We start from the raw sequence: 22,837 nt of genomic DNA, 5'->3' as shown, positions 1-22,837 counted from the left end.
AAAGTGCACCTGGCGTGCTGCTTGCTTTGACCACAAGACTGCCCGCAGTCCCCAGGAATCCTCAAGCAGCCCCAAGGAGCAGCCTATAACACTCACCGGGTCCTTACTTGGAAGGACAGAGGGTTTGGCAGACAATTGTTTATGCACTGAACAAATGTTTTTATTCAGAAAGATCGGGAGATGCTGCCTTAGTGTTTGACTTTCCTTTGGGTGTTACATTTATAAGGCATTATGATAACGGTTTTATTGCAAAATCTAACCTTCTGTTTCGGTGCAACCCGGGCAAACACCTTGATGTGAGGCATAAGCTTCATCAGGAATGGTTTGTTCGTTGTGCTTAAGTGATTAAGACCTTCTCCAGTCATACACAGGTCGTAATCTTTGGTCAGCTCACCAGTCGGTAAAATCATGGGAACAAGAATTGTGCCGTCAATTGACCTCCAATTCCATTCAGCTCCTGAGGGATTAGCAAGAAACAATTAGCCTTCAGAAATATGGACAGGACTTCATATATATATATATATATATATATATACAAAATGGTAGTAACAAGGAAGAGCAGATGCTGGTTTACCAAGGACAGACACAAAGAGCTTTCTGATCACCTGACGAAGGGTTTCGACCCGAAACGTTGCCCATTCCCTTCGCTCCATAGATGCTGCCTCACCCACTGAGTTTCTCCAGCATTTGTCTACCTTCTGATCACCTATCCATGTTCTCCTGGGATGCTGCCTGACCCACTGAGTTACTCCAGCATTGTGTGTCTTTCATTCATAAATGTTCACACATTTCCCCATTCTGTATTGATGAATGGATAAGTTCACAAATTGTGAGCAGAATTAGGCCATTCGGCCCATCAACTCTGCCATTCAATCATGACTGTTCTATCTTAACGCCATTCTCCTGCCTTCTCCCCATAACCCTTCAACACTTTTACTAAACAAGAATCTGTCAAAATACCCAATGACTTGGCCTCCACAACAGTCTGTGGCAATGAATTCCACACAATCACCACCCTCCGACTACAGAAATCCTCCTCATCTCCTTTCTGAAGGCACATTCTTTCATTCTGACCCAATTTGAACCCAACCTTCCCCGGCAAGTTTTGGAGACAGCTTATATTTGACACATTAGTCACTTCTATCATGCAGAATTTCAACATGCCAAGTAAAACAAAACTGGTGCAAAATGCATGATTTTTATCTTGCAGTTTACCACACATCCTGATGCAAAACAGAACTGAAACCTGATAGCATCTGGTTTCCAGTGTTTAGCTCTTCCCCACCCATCCCTCGTTGCTTTTTTTAAAACAGCTGCATCTACCATCCTCAAGCATCATCCCCGCTACACAAGTCTGCAGACGCTGCCATTTGTCTATTTATCAAAGAAACAAGGGCGTCACGGGTTATGGGTAGTCAGGAGATTGGGGTTGAGAGGGATAGATCAGCATGACTGAACGGCAGAGTAGACTTGATGGGCCAAATGGCCTAATTCTGCTCCTAAAACATATAAACTTATCCATTCATCCAATCAGTCCAGAACCAAACGAGGCAGCGTGTGAACATTTGTTGTTTTTTTTTAGACTATATGCTCATCGAACAGGGATAAACGGGACTTGCAATTTCATTGATCTTCAGATCAGAAATACCACACATTTTACAAATGTCTGAATTCGCTAAAGCTGACAGTCGTAGTTGAAGGTACTGATGTTGTCATTAGATTTCTCCTTTTATTAACATATAAGCCATCCAGTGTCCTATTGAGGTAACATTTTCTGTATTGAGAGAACAAAATACTACTATATAAATAACCTTTGATATCTCAGATGGCACTTTCCATTTTCCATTGTGTTGCCTGCTATAAAGGCTAGATCAGGAATTAAAATCTTTGCTACGGGAAAAGATGCAGTCTTCGACATATTTTGGATAAATAAAGTCATATAAGCTACAAGTGCACTTGCTTGACCTATCTAACTAACAGCTCCACAAAAGTCCCTACAGTTTAAGTTGTTTGCTATTTTAACAGCTGCACTTCCTACCTACGCCACTAGAGGCCAGGCTCTACAGTTTTACTGAACGTTCACCACATTTTAAGAAGCATTGATATTTGGATAGCAGTCTGCATATCTGTGACAAAATTAATGCAAATGCAAGTGTTAGAGATTATGTCAGTTGAAAAGCGTTGCTAAGAGTGGGATTTCTGTCTAACAGCAGTTATGCTAGAAGTTGGTTATCAAAGTTCTGATGAAAAATCATTGCCAGAGTTCCATTTTTTTCTCCCTCAAGTCCTGATGGATTGAGTGCTGCTCCCACTTTCCCGGCGTGGGATTGGCATCCCAGTGAAGGGCAGAGCAACAATAATCTTCATGCTAAATATTTTTAACGCTACTAAGGTAAATCCTATACAAAAGTAGCCAGGGTTTCCTCTCTTGATCAGTCTGAAGAAGAGTCCCAACCTGAAACATCACCTTGCTCTTCAGGGATGCTGCCCGACCCGCTGAGTTTCTCCTACACGTTGCATCTTTCCTCGCTCCTACTTAAACCCGTCCCACGGTACGAGTTCATTCCAAGAGCTCTCCCGAGTTTGCCCTGATTCGAACTCGGAGATTTACGGTAATGGCCACTCGTCGGTACTCGGGGCTTCACGAGTCTTCCCGTGCTTACCTGCCGTTTGCGAGTCTTCCCGAGTACGTGCCGTTAGCGTTACGAGCCGCTAAGAGACGTCCCCGAGCTCCGATGTACCCTCTACGTTCATTCTCCGTGCTTACGAGTATGATTTTTTTTAAACTCAGGAGAGCTCTTGGAATGAACTCGCACTGTGGGACGGGGCTATTAACTATATGGCTTTCAGTAAGGCGCTACAATTGGGAAACCCATGCTTGACGTGCTGATTATCCTTTTGCCCTGTATCACCTTGCCTCACATCTCTGCACATTCACATTCAGGATCACCAGAAGTGGACAATAGAAATTTGCAGGAAACAGCGCTGCACCAGCAGACTGGTGACATTTCAGGTCGGGACCCTTCTTCAGAATGTCGCCCCTGCCCATCAGACACATTCTCAGTCCCTTTTAAAGAAAACCCAATCAAGCTAACTGAGTTCAGACTACGGGAGCAGCACTGGCTTTACCTTTGTCGTGTGGTGCCTGGAGGACGAGTGTGTGCACTTTCTGTAGGAAGGAGAGTTCACGGGCCACGTGGCAGGCTGTTAGCGGGTTATCACCAGTGATCATAACCATCTGCAGGAAGATAAGAGAAACAGAATGAGTGAAAGATGAACACAATGGATAGGGAGGTCCAGGGAAAACAAATGCAGGAGAACTAGAGAGAGGTTGAGCAGATTGGGGCTTTATTCCTTGGAGTGCAGGAGGATAAGTAGTGATTTTATAGAGGTGTACAAAATCATTAGAGGAATAGAATGGGTAAACGCAGAGTCTTTTGGCCAGAGTAGGGGAATCGAGAACCAGAGGACATAGGTTTAAGGTGAGGGCGTAAATATTTAATGGGAGCCCGAGGAATAATTGTCTTTTTACACAAGGGTGGTGGATGTATGCAACAAGCTTCCAGAGGAGGTAGTTGAGGCAGGTGCTATCCAACGTTTAAAAAACATTTAGACGGGTACATGGATAGGATAGGTTTAGGGTGATAAGGGCCAAACGTAGGCAAGTGGGACGAGTAGATGGGACATGTTGGTCAGCATGGGCAAGTTGGGCCAAAGGGCCCGCTTACATGCTGTATGACAATGCTAACTTTTCAGCAGGAGAATATGTTTCAGGGGGAGCATGGAGTGTGTGCTGGAGTAGTGGACTGAGTGGCTGAATGCAAGGCGAGGTGGTGAAGGCTGAGAGAGCAGAGGTGAGAGAGGGGAAGGGGTTGAATGATAGGAAAAAGCACAGGAGCAGAGGGACAACCAACCAGGATTTGAAGGAAAACACCAAACAGAAAATAGGTATGGGAAAATAATTGAAAAAAAATAAATCAGAATGAATGAGTTAATCTGCAATAATTAAAACTGTATTCTAATTAGTGCCATTGAACCTCATGGTCAAATTTGGTTTATTCGAATGCCACTTGCATGTCAGATAGTTTAGTTTAGAGATACAGCGCAGAAACAGGCCCTTCTATCCACCGAGCCCACACCGACCAGCGATCACCTGTACACTAGTTCTATCCTACACACGAGGAACAATTTACCGAAGCCAATTAACCTACAAACTTGGAACGTGGGAGGTAACCAGAGCACCCGGAGTAAACCGACGCAGTCATGGGGTGAAAATGCAAATTCTGTACACAGAGCACCCATAGTCAGGATCGAACCACAGTCTCTGGCGCTGTGAGGCAGCAACTCTACCGTGCCACTGATGAAAGAAATGTTTGGGGATTCTTAACCCAAAAAATGTTAACTCGCATGTGGGTGTTGCGTTAATGATCAGAGGACATCAGCTGCCATGATGTTTGTGTCTGACACATGATTCGGAGGATTTGGCTCTTAAAGCTTAGTTTGGTTTAGAAATACAATGCGGAAACAGGCCCTTCAGCCCACTGATTCCCCGCCGACCAGTGATCCCCGTACATTAGCTACACACACAAGGGCCAATTTACAATTTTTACCAAAGCCAATTAACTGACAAACCTGTACATCATTGGGGTGCGGAGGGAAACGGGAACCCCCGGGGAAAATCTCAAGCAGTCACAGGGAGAATGTACCAACTCCGTGACAGCACCCGTAGTCAGGATGGAACCCTGGTCTCTGGCGCTGTGAGGCAGCAACTCTACCGCTGCGCCACTCTGCTGCCCCGAGTGCTCCAGGTGAAAGCTCTTGTTGGCTATTACCTCAACCCACCACTCATTGACTAAGTGAGACTTGGAGCAGTAACTGTGCACTAACCTGATGCGATGCATTCTGGATCTCTTTAATGACAGCTTTTGAATCACTCTTGAGGGGACAAGAGACTACCATGAAGCCTGCAAATTTCAGGTTCGTTTCCAAATCCTCACGGGCTATTTCGCGAACCTAGCCAGGGTGAAAAATATGGAAATAAAATGTTATAAAGCCTTCAAGCAAAAAAAAAAAACAAAAAAAAAAAACTGGCAAACCTAACAGGCAATAAATTCCAAAGTGCACAGTCTTGCCAGCTGTCAATGACCAAATTTATATGCCCCATAACGTTCAATCTCAGCGTGATACGCAGCTCAGTGCACTGACTGGCCCGAGTGGACTACTGAAGAAATATCAGAGCAAAGAAACAATATAACTAGGACATGGTCAAAACTACACCTAGAGCATTTGGTAAAGGAACGAAGGATCCTATTAAATGATCTGATACTGTGTATGATTAATAAGTGTGTAGGAAGGAACTGCATATGTTGATTTACATGGAAGATGGACACAAAATACTGGAGCAACTCAGCCGTTCAGGCAGCATCTTTGAAGAATAATAGTTGACTTTTCTGGTCGAGATGCTGCTTGACCCGTTGAGTTACTCGAGCATTTTAGGATTAAAAAGAGTCATTTTCACATGGTGCAGGCTGTAAAGGGAATAACTGGATCAGGATGGGTATTTGTAACTTAACTCGGTTTTAAATTCAAACACGTAGGAATTCATAATTAAATATCAAAGTGTGCCCCTATTTAGGAAAATAGCATCTGTGAAATTGCATCCCCTGCCAGATGCTGCAGGAAATAATTTATAATTCACTTCACACACACTTTCATTACAAATGCCAATTCAACAGCCAGCCAGCCAGCGTTCATACAGTATCCGCCACACAAGGCCAGGCCAATGAACAGCACATACACTTTTGCTACAACTATGACTGCAACATGGAGACAGCTGCAAGTTGAACATAGTAAAGTTGCTGAAACACCAGTTAATAACGTTGGATAAACGATCATTGTTAGCCCAGATTTCTGGAGAGTCGCTGTTTGCAGTTTTCCTTCTATGGGATTTTTCTTATCTTGATATGGTTTAACAACCCATTCTAACACCACGACCTGAAATATTCCTGCCTTCACTAGTTGTTTAAGAGAGAATGCAGATGCTGGAAAAATCGAAGGTAGATAAAAAATGCTGGAGAAACTCAGCGGGTGAGGCTACATCTATGGAGCGAAGGAATAATGACGTTTTGGGTCGAGGCCCTTCTTCAGGGGCAGCAATTCACTGATCCACAAGTTTTGCAATAATGGCAAGGCAGAGATTCGTTACACAAGCACAATGCATTTGAGATGCAGAAATCTCTTCTGTAAAAATATCCCTCTCCAACTATTAAAAACTAGGTTTGCATGCATGAGCGCTCATGCCACACCAAGGTTGGCTTAATTTAGTTTAGCGGTACAGAGTGGAAACTCCCATCAGCACACCAAATCCGCGCTGACCAGCGATCTCTGCACACTAATGCTATCCCACACACACACACTAGGGACAATTTACAATTTTACCAAACCAATTAACCAACAAATTGGTTGTACGTCTTTGGAGTTTGGGAGGAAACCAGAGCACCCGGAGAAAACCCACACTGGTCACAGGGAGAATGTGCAAACTCCGTACAGACAGCTCCCGTGGTCAGGATCGAACCCGGGTCTCTAGCGCTGCAAGGCAGTAACTCTACTGCTGTACCACTGTGTACTACACTTGTTCATTTAACTTTCACCTGAGAGTTTGATGTCCCACACTGGCTGTTGTGCTGTGCCTCCAATTTACATTTCTCACCCGCGTTCAAATTCCTGCAAGACCTCACTCCTCCCACCTCTCTAATTTCCCTCAGCCCAACTAACCGCTAGCCTCATCAAGCCCGATTTTGTTAGCCCAACTAAAGCTTCATTTACCGAAGCACACTTTTATGATGTCTGAACCACGTATCATTCAGAGCAACCTTGAAACACTCTTGGACCAGGCTTTTGGCCCCTTGTACCTTGTACAATGAGGATGTATTGAAGGTACCTTGTACAAGGTCCCTTCAATACATCCTCATTGGCTCAGTATCAATGGAGACAATGAACTGCAGTGACCTTGAGTAAAACAAAGTCTTAGAGTAACTCAGCGGGTCAGGCAGCATCTTTGGAGGATATGTCCAGAATGGGGTATTTATAATCATGGGGTAACTTTGCTAATTGTACGGCTTGATTACCTGAAGCAAGAAAGAACATGATTACCTGCTGATGAGTGAGGTATCCCATCTCTTTATACCCCAAGGCTAATACTCTTGCTCCCTCTCGTGACATCTCCGTGTGGACAGAATCATAATTACTTGGACGCTCCGAGAACTGGAAAACAACCAATAGTCATCATCATCACCATCGTTGAAAACATCAACGGGCATGATGCCTTACAATGCTACGTACGACAGTAATCACAACTTCTACTGAAGTGTGGATGGCCATTGGCTCGCTAGGAGCTCATCCGCCCTTTGACAGGTCTTGTTCTTGGTCCTGCTGGGGGTCCACAGCCCCCTCCTCACCTGGCAAACCAGGTGGGGGAGACGGTTTAGTCGTCGACTATCCGACCATGGAACAGGTAGCACGGGATTACATGGTACCCGTGGCAGGGTGGGGGAACTCCCCCAAACCTGACCAGTAAACCACATATAAAGCCATGCCAAAGCTAAAGGCAAGATTCATGAAGTATACATTGCATTAAACGGCTCAGCTTCAACGCCTTCAGAATTATAAATCTCAGGGGTCCTAAGCAATCTGCAGTGTTGGACTTGTCTACAGAAATATAAAAACAGCTTCTCACAACTCAATAAGAACTTCAATGTGTAGGAAGGAACTGCAGAGGCTGGTTTAAACCGAAGATAGACACAAAATGCTGGATTAACTCAACGGGACAGGCAGCATCTCAGGATGGAAGGAATGGGTGACGTTTCGAGTAGAGACCCTTCTTCAGACTTTCAATATTGTTCACATACTTTAATTAAAAATGGTTAGACTAGGGCCTTTAGCATAAAAACACAAAGCTCCAATGTAAAAGCCAATGTCAATCCATCTACTGGAGTGTGGACATCCCACCCTTGAGGGGATGTCTACAGCCTCAAACTGTGACCTGGAATACGAAGCCAAATTTTAATGCTTTTGTACTTTCATAAACAACGGCACCTTGTATTAAAAATGTTAGTTTCAGCTTCAAAAGGATCATGGAATTGTGTGCACAGAGCAGCCATTTAGCTCAACATGCCTGTGCCAGCTCTCAGACAGACATCTCCAACTTGGGCTGCTCTTAGATCACATCCTGACCTTTTCTCCCCTAGTAACTTGTATCCAACGCCTTCGAATGGTACTAGTAAATCTGCTTCCACAATCCTTCCAGGCGATGGACTCCAAATCATACCACAGTGTTCAATTCACCTCGTCTATCCTTCATTTTTTGCCATTGCATTAATCTGTCACATTGCCACTTAATGAGAGATGGCTATGAGTTATAGTTAATGACAAGAATTACCTCAACTGTGTGATAATGGTCTTTTGATTGTAACCACAAATAAAGGGCTTTTGTTTAAAAACAAAGACGACCCCCATCACCCCACTCCTCGCAGAGCCCGGGTACACCTCCCCACATTTAGCGAGCTCTCTGCCAAGTCGGGCCCTTACCATGCTACGCAACGTCTCAGGTGCCCCCTTCACTGTGCTGAAGTACTGGAGGTCCGTGGAGCCCATCGTCTCGTAGGAGCCCAAGACTGACATGCGTTTCAACGCACTGGCAAAATGAAAGCGCTGGTGGATTTTCAGACCTTGTGATTTGATACTTTTAGGGAAAACCTTCTCATCTGCAAGAGCAAAGAAAAACATGACAAATGTCAAGACAAACATAGGCGGCACAGCATAATATTTGCTGCCTTAGAGACCCGGGATCGATCCCGACTACGGGTACAGCCTTTCAGGAGTTTGTACGTTCTCCCCGTGACTAAGGGGATTTTCTCCGGGTGCTTCGGTTTCCTCCCACATTTCAAAGACGTACAGGTTTGTAGGTTCTTGGCTTTGGTGAAATTGTAAATTGTCCCTGGTGTGTAGGATAATGCTAGTATATTCTCCGCCTCAGAGAACGGTGGAGGCAGGTTCTCTGGATGCTTTCAAGAGAGAGCTAGATAGGCCACTGTAAATAACCGAAAAACATTTGTGATTATTTTATCAATATAACAGGTGTAGGAAAGTAATGCGAGCTTTACTTGAAGCAAGTTGTGCAGTCAACACGGAACAAACATTAAAAGGCATTGGAATGTTTCTTCAATAGGAATTACCAAATCATAATGAGGCCATTTAACCTGGCAAGCTCACGTTAATCTGTGGAGAAATCCATCATCACCATTTCTCACTACGACCCCTAATTTAGCAATAGTCATAGTCATATAGCATTGCAATAGGCCCTTCGGCCCAAGTTGCCCACACCAACCAACATGTCCCATCTTTTAGATCAATCCTTTTATGTGCAGGAAATGTTCCCGATGTTGGGGGGGGGGAGTCCAGAACCAGGGACCACAGTTTAAGAATAAGGAGCAAGCCATTAAGAATGGAGACGAGGAAACACTTTTTCTCACAGAGAGTTGTGAGTCTGTGGAATTCTCTGCTTCAGAGGGCGGTGGAGGTCGGTTCTCTGGATACTCTCAAGAGAGAGCTAGATAGGGCTCTTAAAGATAGCAGAGTCAGGGGATATGGGGAGAAGGCAGGAACGGGATGGGGATGATCAGCCGTGATCACATTAAATGGCGGTGCTGGCTCGAATGGCCGAATGACCTACTCCTGCACCTATTGTCTATTGAAATGGAATTATATGGATCACAGGCAGTCAGAGGAGCAACATTTAACTTTGCATCATATTAGGTACTGACTGTGGGCTAAAGGGACTGTTGCCTCATAGTTTTCATGGCCAAATTGAAAATAAGATGTTGTGGTGTAAAGCAACAAAAAAAATTAACTGGTTGAAAAAAACTCAAAGCTTCATTTGAGTCTGAAGGAGGATAGGGACCAGAAAAGCCGTCTGTCCATTCCCTCCACAGATGCTGGCTGACCCACTGAGTTCCTCCAGCACTGTGTGTTTTGTTTAAAACTCCAGTATCTGCAGTTCCTTGCATCTGCAGCTTAATTTGTGTTGGACTGCAATTTCCACAAAATTCGCCAGGGGTCACCATTGGCCACAGAAAGCAATTTAACAGTAGACGAGTCTCAAAAATTAGAGCTCAGAACTACTTCAGATTCCTGTCGATCCACCAGCTTTTAAACACTTAACTGAGCACAGCCTTGGGATTCTCGAGGCATGAAGGTCAGGCTTCCAACAGTTATTAACCAAGCCTTGGACACTTGCTCTGTGCCAATGGACTACAAAAGCAATGGCAAACTTTGGCAGTTTTCTCCGTTCAGGCCCCAATCAAAGTTAACCTTCTGGCATTATTAAATCAGTATATTTAAATGCATTTCATTACTTTAAGGGAGATTATAGGAGGGGAAGCTTTAGGATTTAAAAAATAAGATTTTGCAAACTCTAGCCTTTAATGTTTGTGAATGTCGCACATAAGATCTGGTGTAAAAGCCATCTCTGGTGTCTTCGGTTTTATGGAGCAAAGGCAATAGGCGACGTTTCGGGTCCATTTTACAGCATCTGCAGTTCCTTCTTAAACATCTGGAGTAAAGGTGGTTACTTACACTGGGGGAGTCTGTGCTGGTCTTCGCCAATGTACTGGGAGCTGGCCACCCAATGGAAGACCAAGTCTTGTACCATGCTTGGGTCAGCAGATTGCCCACATTGATTAGGTTACAGGGAGCTGCTTGGAATCACATAGGAATCCGTTTTTTTTGCCTCCTCTTCACTTGGCTTAAGTAGGGATAAAAGCAACTTTCATGCGTGAATTTACACGACTGCTCGTAACTTGGCATAATACTTGGTATGGACTTTGTGGGCTGAAGGATCTGCTCCTCTGCTGTCCACTTCTGAGTCATAGTCTCTGTCATAGTTTAAATCAACGAGTTTAAAGTATAAACACGAGGAATAAGTGGGGAAAAACAAAATGTGAAAAACACAATTGCAGGAAAATGGGCAAATAAAATGTCAGAACCAAGGCAAGTGCCGGAGCAGTGTGAGAAAGAATAGCATATGCTCATATTAGCAATACACCGTTCATAGCTTTGAAGCCAACAGTCTCTAAAAATTGGAGAGGCTCAAGGAGTTAGTTAGCTCGACTATTACTATTAGGGTGGCACGGTGGTGCAGCGGTAGAGCCACTGCCTTTCAGCGCCAGAGACCCCGGTTCGATCCTGACTACGGGTGCTTGTTTGTACATTCTCCCCGTGATCCACGAGGGTTTTCTCCAAGATCTTCGGTTTCCTCCTACACTCCAAAAACGTACAGGTTTGTAGGTTAATTGGCTTGGGGTAATTGTAAATTGTCCCTTGTGTGCGCCGGATAATGCGGGGCAAATGCGGGGAAATGTTGGTCGGTGCGGACTTGGTGGGCCGAAGGGCCTGTCTTCACGCTGTATCTCTAAACTAAACTATTGCAACATGTAATAATTCAACAAATACATCAACAAAACAAATTCAAGATATCAGAGTGCAATTAATTAAATCTGCATGCATTGAATTCTTGCAAAGAATGTTCTCCATTTTACTTTGCAAAATCTGCCCACCTTCATAGCACAGTATTACAGAAAAACCAAAAAGGTTGTCACACCTTTTGTGAGTGTCCAGTCAACAGCTGTGAGCATTGCCTTTTCAAGGGGATCACCAACCAATGTGCCGTCATCCATCTGTACCAGTGAGTGGCACGTCGCCACCACCCGGTGTGTCTGTAGGGGAATGTCCGAGACGGGAACCAATTCCTTGCCCTCTCTGCAACAGGAATAGAAACACTCATATTCACCCCAAACAGAGAAATGATTTATTTTGCTTGGGCAGCTTACAGCCCCGCAGTTTGAATATTGATTTCTCCAACTTCAGGTAGTCCCGACATTCCCTCTCTCTATCCCTCCCCCACCCAAGTCGCACCAGCTTCTTGTTTTCACCCAACAAACAGTCAACAATGGCCTGTTTCCTTTATCATTGTCACTTTTTTGCATATCTAATAAACACAGCTGTAATTTCTACATGGTGAAACCAAAATGTATAAAAATTACCTTTATTAAAATCTGACAATTAAACTCTGACAATCACAGTTTAACCATGTGTGATTTTTTTCTATTACAAATCTCAGTGGAGTACAGAGGCAAATAAATAAATGATGGGTCTTTGTCCCAAACATTATGGAGGGCATGGTATGAACCAACCGTTGGACACCTGCTTGGTGCCAATGGACTCCAAAAGCAGCAACGAACGTTTGCAGTTTTCGGACCTCAGGGTCAAAGTTAACTGTATGTGAATTAAATTTAAAACATTTAATACACTTAATTATTTTAAAGGTCTTGCACGAGGAATTCTGCCACTAAATAAAACCCCGTACGTTCCTTCTACAGTTCATGTGGATGAGCAGATTGTGAGCAGGAATAACTTTCGAGCCTCCAGCCAACACTCGCTAAAGCTAACGCTCCATCCCTCCCCAATCACAGTTCTCTGACTTGTTTCACTGTCCTCATTAATTTTACTGTTTGTATCCCTCGTCCACACTGGCCCCTCAGCCAACAATGAATCATTCTACATTTCCTTGATCATTGTGAGAGAATGGAGCGGCTGGGCTTGTACACTCTAGAGTTTAGAAGGGTTTGGACACGCTAGAGGCAGGAAACATGGTCCCGATGTTGGGAGAATCCAGAACCAGGGGCCACAGTTTAAGAATAAGGAGTAAGTCATTTAGAACGGAGACGATGAAACACTTTTTCTCACTGAGTTGTGAGTCTGTGGAATTCTCTGCCTCAGTGGGCGGTGGAGGCCGGTTCTCTTGATACGTTCAAGAGAGAGCTAGATAGGGCTCTTAAAGATAGCAGAGTCAGGGGATATGGGGAGAAGGCAGGAACGGGGTACTGATTGGGGATGATCAGCCATGATCACATTGAATGTCTGTGCTGGCTCGAAGGGCCGAATGGCCTACACCTGCACCTATTGTCTGCTTTAATCTGTTGTTTTCATACCTTACCCATTGATATCTCTAGTTTCTCTCTCCCCTGACTCTCTGAAGAAGGGTCTCAACCCAAAACGTCACCCATTCCTTCACCCCAGAGATGCTGCCTGTCCTGTTGAATTACTCCAGCATTTTGTGTCTATCCAACACAGAGGGAGCTGGCTGTAGCATCTGAATAATAACCTCCTATTCCTCGATGTCAACCATTTTGATCAGACCGTTTCTTGGCAGGATGGCTGAACGGGGGTCATGGGATGCAATCTAAGCCTGACAAATGTAAAGATCATTGCAGCTAGATTTCCCTCAGAGTTGAATTCAGGTGGTATTAATTTCTTCGGAACAAGTTCTTTGACATTATGCCCAAAAAAAACACACTTTACAATTTACTTGGCTAAGGCAGGCTTTGCGGGAGAAGTGTTTAGAGTGCTCAGAGCATCAATAGCTCAAAGCATCATGAGGTGAAAATAGTGAAACGGAGCAGCCAGAATTACACAAAGAGGTTAAGGGGAATGCAAGGTGCCGAGGAATAAAAAAGCATAGGAAAAGGAACGGCGCAGTGCAGCCATCATTCATGCAACCACATCCAAATGTCAAGGCCTCCAGGAGGTGAGTGTGGCCAACTGGCATGAAAAGGTATGCTCACCGGAGTCCGGCAACCCCTCTGACCACCAGGTTATCACTTGTCAGAGTGCCTGTTTTATCGAAGCAGCAGAATTCCACTTTCCCGGCGAAGGGGATCCGGAAAGGCTCTGTACAGTACACATCTGAAAGAGAAGCAGCAGATAAAACACTTTCCCCAATGCCAATCTACAAAACCCAGTGCGAGGTGTCTGGTTAGGAAACACTCGGAAGGTTTTTGTTGGAACGCAGTCCTCCACACATTTCCTTATGAAGTCTGTAACGACTGTGGCGTATTCATTCAGGTCCATTGCCGAGTCCCTGAACATGGCCCAGTCGACAGACACCAAGCAGTCCTGGAGTTGTTCCTCTGCGCCCCCTCCCCCGGCCGCCCGACCAGCTCTGTACAGTCCTCACCTCTGGGGGTGCTTTCTTCAGTTGCTGCCTGTATGCAGGAAGAAGCAGCACCGCTAAATGGCTGATGGCAGTACTTTACACCAGGACCCAATCTTACAACCACGACCTGTCTAAATCCTTGGACTATCTTCAATCGGACATGGCCTTGCACCAAGCGTTATTCCCATCATCATGAATCTGTGCATTGTGGACGGCTCGATTGCAATTGTGCGTTGCCTTTCCGCTAACTGTACCTCGGCACACACTAAACTAAACTGTTTAGATGAGAAGTTATCCACATTTCAGATGGTGACGCTGCATCCTTACGAGAGTGAAGAGGGGAAATTTTCCTTCATTTAAAGGGTTTGCTATTTATTCTCCATCAAAATGTATCATTAATCAGATTCATCATATCAAGGCAATAGAGAGCCAAATCACAGAGATATAGTTAGGATACAGGTGTGCCATGACCTATTTTAAGTGACACAAGATTCAGGGGCTGGGTGACCTCTTCCTGTTCTTTCATGCCTGGTTAATGCTTTACTCCCAGGTTTGACCTTTAGCCAATGCCAAGTTGGAAGAAAGAACAGCTTATAGCCCTGTCCCACGGTGCAAATTCATTCCAAGAACTCTCCCGAGTTTGCCCTGATTCGAACTCGGAGATTTACGGTAATGGCCACTCGTCGGTACTCGGGGCTCTCGTGGACATTTTTCCACGTGTTGAAAAACTTCACGAGTCTTCCTGTGCTTACCTGCCGTTAGCGAGTCTTCCCGAGTACCTGCCGTTAGCGTTACGAGCCGCTAAGAGACGTCCCCGAGCTCCGACCTGCTATGTTCATTCTCCGTGCTTACCACAAGTTTGATTATTTTTTTAAACTCGGGAGAGCTCTTGGAATGAACTCGCACCGTGGAACAGGGCTATTACTACACTGTTCCTGAGTGGGGAAGAGAGCAGTTAACGGAACCATAGAAGGCAGGAGGGGAAAAAAGAATGATGATCTTAAGTGCAAACAATGAAAGAGTGATGGGAGCAGGTTGAATCATGGACCATCATTGACTCTTATGGTATCCTACACACCACAACCCATCAACCTGAAAAACCACTATTTATTCCACATTTTTTTGTCTTTTAACCAATCCTCTACCCATTCTAATTTGGTAACCACTATTTACTCTGTCCAGCAAAACTTAGTGCAGCACTATATTAAATATCCAATGCACCAACTCCATTAGTTCCTCTTAACTGCCGTGTAAGTTATACCTGTGGTAGACACAAAATGCTGGAGTAACTCAGCGGGACAGGCAGCATCTCAGTCTTAAATGACCTCCCCTTTATTCTAAGAGGAGGTTTTTGTATGTTTTTTCCATTTTAATTTTTCCTACCTGCCTTCAACTGACCTGCAGTTTATTTTACATAACTGTACATACTTCTGAATTTGCCTTCATGAAAACTCACTAGCTTATTTTATTCTCTTACCCTTTCAATTCTTTATTCCCCTATCTATTTTAAATCTGTCCTCATCCTCAGATTTGCTCATCTGTTTCGCCACCTTACAAATCGTTTAGCTTAATACTATCCCTAATCTCTTTAGTTGGAGTGATTTTGAACAAGTAATTATGAATTTCTCAACAGAAATTAGATTGGTTAAAAATGAAATATCAAATTGATTTCCAATATTTATTTACTGGCATACGTCTTAATCTAATTTAATCACCAATCTTGGCCAACTTGCTCATACGTTTTTGATTATCTTTCAAGACTTCAGTTTCTGTCCAATTGTGCCATAGTCAAACAAGATAACTCCAACTCAATGACCAACTTTCCCAAGGATATCCCTTCCTACTGAAGTAGGGCATGCCCAATAACCCCGAATGAATTTCTGGAACAGTGATGTGTTGCATAGAGCACTGTTCATGGCTATTAATTATATGGACTTTCATAATGCATGCAAATGTTTGCCAAGATAAAGCATACAGTGGAAATAATTGATTCACTTAAGAAATTGGAAAGGGGCAGAAAAAACATGGACCAGTGATGAACAAGGTTAATAGACACAAAATGCTGGAGTAACTCAGCGGGACAAGCAGCAGCTCTAGAGAGGGAATGGGTGATGTTTCGGGGTAGAGACCCTTATTCAGACTGACCGTCTCGACCCGAAACGCCACCCATGCCTTCTGTCCAGAGAAGCCTGTCCCGCTGAGTTACTCCAGCATTCTGTGTCCATCTTCAGTTTAAACCAGCATCTGCAGTTCCTTCCTACACAAGAACAAGATTAATGTTGCCCCACAAGGATCAGCAGCAGTTATCTACCTAAGCAGCAGGAAAGAGGCCGAACAACAATATTGTGAATGACAGTGGTAGGTAACATGTTATGGAGTGTAGAAACAAGGAACTGTAGATGCGGGTTTACACTAAAGGACACAGTGCTGGAGTAACATGGATAGGTGACGTTACATGATTACAACAACTTATTCCCTCCCAACTCTATTCCAGTTCTCCTACCATCCACATTTGGGGTAGTCTTTACAGGCCTTTATCTAGCACTAAACGCTATTCCCTTTTCAGGCATCAGTGCAATGGGTCGGCTTGATAGTAAGCATGTATAGTCTTTCCGCCTACTGCTGACTGTGGAATTCTCTGCCTCTGGAGGCAGGTTCTCTGGATGCTTTCAAGAGAGAGCTTGATAGGGCTCTTAAAAATAGCGGAGTCAGGGGATATGGGGAGAAGGCAGGAACGGGGTACTGATTGGGGATGATCAGCCATGATCATAATGAATGGCGGCACTGGCTCGAAGGGCCTACTCCCGCACCTATTATCTGTTGCTTAGTAGGCAACAAAAAGCTTTTCATTGCACCTCGGTACAAGGGACAATAAACTAAATTAAACACTAAACAAAAAGCACCAGAGGTCAGGATCCAATTTTAGCCATGATGAAAGAATATCTAATCTATTTGGCCTATTCTTGCCTCGGACCAATTCTGAAGACCCACTACAAAAACCAAACATTAGTTCACCAACTCTAACTCAAATAAAGCTCTGTGAAGAATAGGCCATGCATGTATCTAGATGATGAATCATGAAGAACATGCACCAGCCTATCCCAATGCCCCCTCACACAAAAATAGTATTTAACAGATCTTAAAATTGCAGTAGAAAATCATTCAAATCGATTGTGTTGAAGTAAGATTTTTTTTTAAAGTCAAAATTATGAATTTCGGCTCAAACAGACTCCTGCCCAAACAAGGAATTCTGTTTACTACAGCATAACTTATAAAAACATCAAAAGAAACATCAAGCGGGCAGACTCATTTATAGGTTCTGTTTATCACTAAGTAACAATTAACTGTTAAATAACACAGGTGTATTATTTAACTGCAAGGCAAGGAACTCTAACCCTTTTGAAGAATTATATTTCACTGTTACTGCACATAAACCCAATCTTAACTAAACACAGACTCCACATGTGTACATCAGAGAGGTTGCTCATCTGATAGTCAAGACCTTGTGTCAAGTTTGAACTCAAGATTTATATCCACATGAAAAATATTAGTGAATAACAAGCAAGCATATACTCCCTACAATGTCTTAATCAAGGCCAGGGAACACTAACAATAGCTCCAGTTTGTGGACCAGCAATAATTTTCCTACTTCTCACTGTTGTCTCTCCTGTCTTGAACATTTATTAATTTGCTCTTATTAACATTCACAAGAGCACATGGCTGAGGACCTGCAAAGTAAGTACATTCCACGTAGTAGCAATTCAGTCTTCTCATGCACCATTCAATCGTCTCGCTGCACTAGTATCCAACAATTTGCCTTAGTTGCACTTTATGTGCCCTTCATTCATATCTTATTTAATTGCGGTCAGGTAATTGATTACATACCAACAAAACAACCCATAACTCACTTATGATAGGGGACACGGTGACTTTTCATATTTTTAGTCTGATTCAATATGCCGAGCCAAATTTCAGACTTGGCTTGTTTCTAAACATCCCAAATGTTTTTGCATTGCCAGAATCAATATTACTCGTATCCAATCAACAATATTAAGTAAAATACTACAAGGATGACAAGTCATTTAAAAATTAATTTTCCTACCAATAACCATTTACAAAGGTCTGGAGAAATGTCTACCGATTTTCCCAGCATCTGCAGTTCTTTCCTAAACATTTACAAAGGTCTTCTTTGTTTCATGGCGCAAGTGAGGAAGATTCTATATTTAGCTATTAAGTGTCACACTGACAATCTTGCTGTCTGCATTCAATTTACAGGAATTCCCTTGTTCCAAGGGAAAAGCTCTGAAATATCATGATTTAGATAGGTTGGATCTATTTGTCCTAATGTGGCTGTGCCAGTAAACATCCCTATATCTCCCACCTTTTTACACTTCACATCGATTTCTCCAAAGTAGCTGAGGATTCTGTATCTATCAAATTTCCTAATCCAACATTCACCACCAGATTAAAAATAAATTGTGGAAACAAAGAACTGTGGATGCTGGTTTATTTATACCAATGATAAGGACAAAGTGCCGGAGTAACTCAGCTCAGGCAGAATCTCTGGGGAAAAATGACGGGTGATGTTTCAGGTCAGGACCCTTCTTCAAACGAGTATGAAGGATCCCGACCTGAATTGTCGCCCATCCCTTTTCTCCAGAAACGCTGCCTGACTTGCTGATTTACTCCAGCACTTTGTGTCTATCTTTGTTAATATCTTGACTCATTTACTCACATTTAAGAAATCACATTTAATAATAATCAATAAGCGCAAACAATTTACTTCTGGTTTTTCGCTAAAAAGTTACCCCACAATATTCTAGGCGATTCAACTACTTAGATAACTTGAACTTTAAGTTATAGCCCAAGAAAAATACTCATCTGTCAGCCAGACACTACTCCCCATGTATAGAAAGGAACTGCAGATGCTTGTATACACTGAAGATGGACAAGGTGCTTAAGAAAATCAGCGGGACAGGCAGCATCACTCGAGAAAAAGGATGGGTGACATTTCGGGTCAGAAACCTTCTTCAGTCTTCTGGTCTGAAGAGTTCCATACTTCCGACCGGAAGTCTGAAGAAGGGTTCTGATCCGAAACATCCCCCATTCTTTTTCTCCACAGATGCTGCCTTGACCTACTGAGTTACTCCAGCACTTTGTATCTCTCTCCATTGGCATTATGTTCGTACTCTATTATCTGTATTTTCCTGCTGTCAGATGCACTTCAGGACCTTGACCAAGTGGCTATGATTTAGCTTGTATCTCAATGGTGATGGTTAGTTACATTCCCACTGAGAAGGCTGCAGATTCAACTGCCAGACAACAATGGTCGATTCCTGCTCCTGGGTATATTTTCAATAATAGTGACAAACTTCTTACAACAAAAGCCCACTTTTCTCCCATTTAATAACTACCCTTGCAACTTCATCCTTCAATAATGACATAGTTTGAACCCTGATTGCGCCGTTCAGCTTCACAGAGTACTTACGGAGTTTAGCTAAGGCAATAAGTGAAGTGTTGACAGCCAGTGATAATTCAATTGGGAGCTCAGGTGGAACAACAGATGTTAGGATTAGCGTACACTCCAAAAACAGCTTGTAACGGTTTCTGTTTGGGTCCTTTGTACCTGTAAGCAAAACAAGAAAAGGTCTTGACCATCAACAACTACAATAAACTTAGCTCTTTGAAATGGCTAAAAGGTTGTCAATGGCTCCCAATATCTGGATCTCAGACCATGATCGAGATACAGCTCTAAAGATTCTTCAGGTAACACTAGTAAAGGTAATGGTGGATATTGCTTAAGGAAAAATATATGATGCACACACTAATGAACCAGATGAGGGGATGAACAAAATATTACCTGGAAAATATGACACTGAATTCAGATTCAGTGTCATATTATATTTTCAGATTATATTTTCAGATTTTCAGTGTCAGATTATATTTTCAGATTTTCTTCTTTCCTCCCATCAGGTTCACTGGATGAGGATTAGTTGCTTTGGAACAAATGCACCTTCAAGCTTACAAACATCTATATTTGAAACAGATTCTACAATGCACATTCATATCACACAGAAGGGCTGCTTTTTTTATTTTTCAACCAAGAAATTACTCTTCAGCATTACTGCTGTCAATAACCGAGGGAGAGGGTATTGACTAATTAGCATCTAACTCTCAAAGTGCATTAGCATGTGTTGAAACTGCACAATGCAGTAATTAGTGTACTGTAACAGTACATTTGTAGCCAATTAATACAAAAAATCCAGATGGATAGGTAGCCTGTAATGAGCGCACGGCTTGCAAAATTCATGGAGATATGGGGAGTGGTAACAATACCAAAACTGTTTTATATACACTTGCGTTAAAACTTTTCACTAACAATTATAACTACACCAGTCAGAGCTATACAGCATGGAATGTGTAGGAAGGAAGGTCTGAAGAAGGGTCTCGACATCCATTCCTCTCCGGAGATATTGCCTGTTACTCCAGCATTTTGTGTCTATCTTCTATACAGCATGGAAGCAGGTCATTTGCCTCACCTTGTCCATGCCGACCAAGTTGGCATATTGGGTTAGTCCCATTTACCAGCATTTGGCCCACAGTCCTCCAAATCCTTCTTATCTCTATAATCGGCCCAAATGCTTTTGAAAGTCATCAAAAGTTAATGATAGATTAGGATTTAAGTGAGTTCTTATCCATTTGAGCAAAAAAAAGGAGAAAAGTAATTGTAATTAAAATGCACGCGAAAGTATATTAGTAAATTACACTCGCGAATAGCCACTGAATGAAACATTCCCAGTAAACTAATCACTCGATAATATCTTCACTTATCACTAAGATCTTAAGGGAATGGTCGCTTGAAAACAAATAATTTATATTCAAAAGGAACTATTCTTTGAAGCACAACTGCCAGATCGCACATTTTGATACGAACTGGTGTACCAGCAAAAGGTTTTTTAAAGAACTTAGCCTTACTGAATACAAATATGGGTCCAGATTTTTTTGATTTGAGAGATAAACAAGTAATAAGCATACTCAATTTTAACTCGTGTTGCGAGTATACATTTGAATCGACATAATTTTGTGGGACTAGCTCCAAGTCAAAAAAAAGGCTCACAATACTTTTTCCTTATGGTAAAAAAAAAAATTTCCACGCAACTTTTTGCTACAATTCTTTTCCTCTCCAAAGGACTCTCAGGTGTAGTACATTTTCAGTCCATTCTGACCCTCCCCTTCATTGGGTCGATATAGAACCTCAATGACTATTGTCCTAATACATTGAAAAAAAGATGGCGCCAAGGTAACTCAGCGACTAGGCAGCATCTCTGGAGAACATGGATAGGCGATGCTTTGGGTCAGGACCCTTCTTCAGACTGAAAAGAGGGGGGGGGAAGGAAAGCTAGAATAGATGAGGGGCAGGACAAACATTGGCAGGTGAGGGAGGTTTTGATAAGCAGATAGTTGGACAGAGGCCGGAAATGAAATAAGGTGCGTGACAAACGGATTTAAGATTTGCAAATTTTGAAGTGAAAGAAACGAATGAAGCGGAAAGGAAGAATAGGTGTTAGCCCAAGAGAGGGGGGTTATTAGAGGAGAAATTTGGAGAATTCAATGTTCACACCATAGGAAACTTCTCCCCCTTTTTCCATCAATCCTTATGCCAAATAGGGAAGCTATGCTCCCTAGTCCCACCCAAAAGAAGGACAAGCCATATCAAATATAGAAACTTAAACTCGATCAGGTTATCCTCCTCAAGGCACGAGTGTTAAAACAAAGCACCACTTGGGAATCTGTTAAACTTACCTTCTACCCAAACGTATACCGCTGCAGCAATAGCAAAGATGAGAAGGAAAAGTATGAAGATAAATGTCTCCAGATTATTGGCAGTAACCCGTTTGACTCCAAATAGGACTGTTCGCAGCAGTTTGCCCTGGTAGTGTCAAAGAAAAACAAATTAAAATTAAAATTTAATTTCTTGCACTTACTTTCAGTTTGCAATGGTAATATAACTGCATCCTATTTTCTGGTTTGTTCTTGGCCGTTATAACATAATTATGCAATTAAAGAAACTGCCATTCTACCAATCCCGGAGAAAAGGGCAAGCAAAAAAAGAGGATTAGAAAAGTCTACACACTACAAAGATTCAGGACAAGGCAAAAAATGCAATGCCAATCAAGCTTTGGCACTTCTATCTACATAATGTCTTACATAGAAAACATAGAAAATAGGTGCAGGAGGCCATTCGGCCCTTTGAGCCAGCACCGGCATTCTTTGTGATCATGGCTGATCGGCCCCAATCAATAACCCGTGCCTGCCTTCTCCCCATATCCCTTGATTCCACTAGCCCCTAGAGCTCCATCTAACTCTCTCTTAAATCCATCCAGTGACTTGGCCTCCACTGCCCTCTGTGGCAGGAAATTCCACAAATTCACAACCCTCTGGGTGAAACAGTTTTTTCTCACCTCAGTCTTAAATGGCTTCCCCTTTATTCTAAGACTGTGGCCCCTGGTTCTGGACTCGCCCAACATTGGGAACATTTTTCCTGCACCTAGCCTGTCCAGTCCTTTTATAATTTTATGTTTTATACACCAACAAGATTTCCCAAGTGCAGGTTGGGACTGGGGTGGGAAGGCAAGGGACCGTTTTCTTACTCCAGAATTGTTAACATCATGACCTAGTACGGAAATTGCAATGTATAGGAATGCAAGGGGCTGCGGAGAGTGGTGGACTCATTCTGGTCTGTCACAGTCCCATGTGTTTTAATTCCGTCTTCCTGCACTCAACCCA

General features: G+C 43.0%; 1 protein-coding gene across 2 annotated transcripts in view; it reads right to left on the bottom strand.

The window, feature by feature from the left end:
- The window catches only part of atp13a1 (ATPase 13A1), a 60,562-nt gene that overhangs the window by 13,121 nt on the left and 24,604 nt on the right, over positions 1-22,837 (bottom strand). For both annotated transcript variants that reach the window (XM_033012232.1, XM_033012233.1), the window contains 9 exons: positions 21,854-21,980; positions 19,539-19,676; positions 13,680-13,800; positions 11,657-11,814; positions 8,587-8,762; positions 7,153-7,263; positions 4,888-5,013; positions 3,130-3,238; positions 261-457 (listed from right to left, as the gene is read on the bottom strand). In XM_033012232.1, the coding sequence (XP_032868123.1) occupies positions 261-457; positions 3,130-3,238; positions 4,888-5,013; positions 7,153-7,263; positions 8,587-8,762; positions 11,657-11,814; positions 13,680-13,800; positions 19,539-19,676; positions 21,854-21,980 (1,263 nt within the window). The remainder of the gene's footprint in view (positions 1-260; positions 458-3,129; positions 3,239-4,887; positions 5,014-7,152; positions 7,264-8,586; positions 8,763-11,656; positions 11,815-13,679; positions 13,801-19,538; positions 19,677-21,853; positions 21,981-22,837) is intronic.

This window comes from Amblyraja radiata, chromosome 35 (genome assembly GCF_010909765.2).
Source record: "Amblyraja radiata isolate CabotCenter1 chromosome 35, sAmbRad1.1.pri, whole genome shotgun sequence".
In the NCBI taxonomy this organism is placed as follows: Eukaryota; Metazoa; Chordata; class Chondrichthyes; order Rajiformes; family Rajidae; genus Amblyraja; species Amblyraja radiata.
The sequence above is the reverse complement of the archived record's forward strand: the minus strand, read 5'-3'. Positions and strand labels throughout refer to the sequence as shown.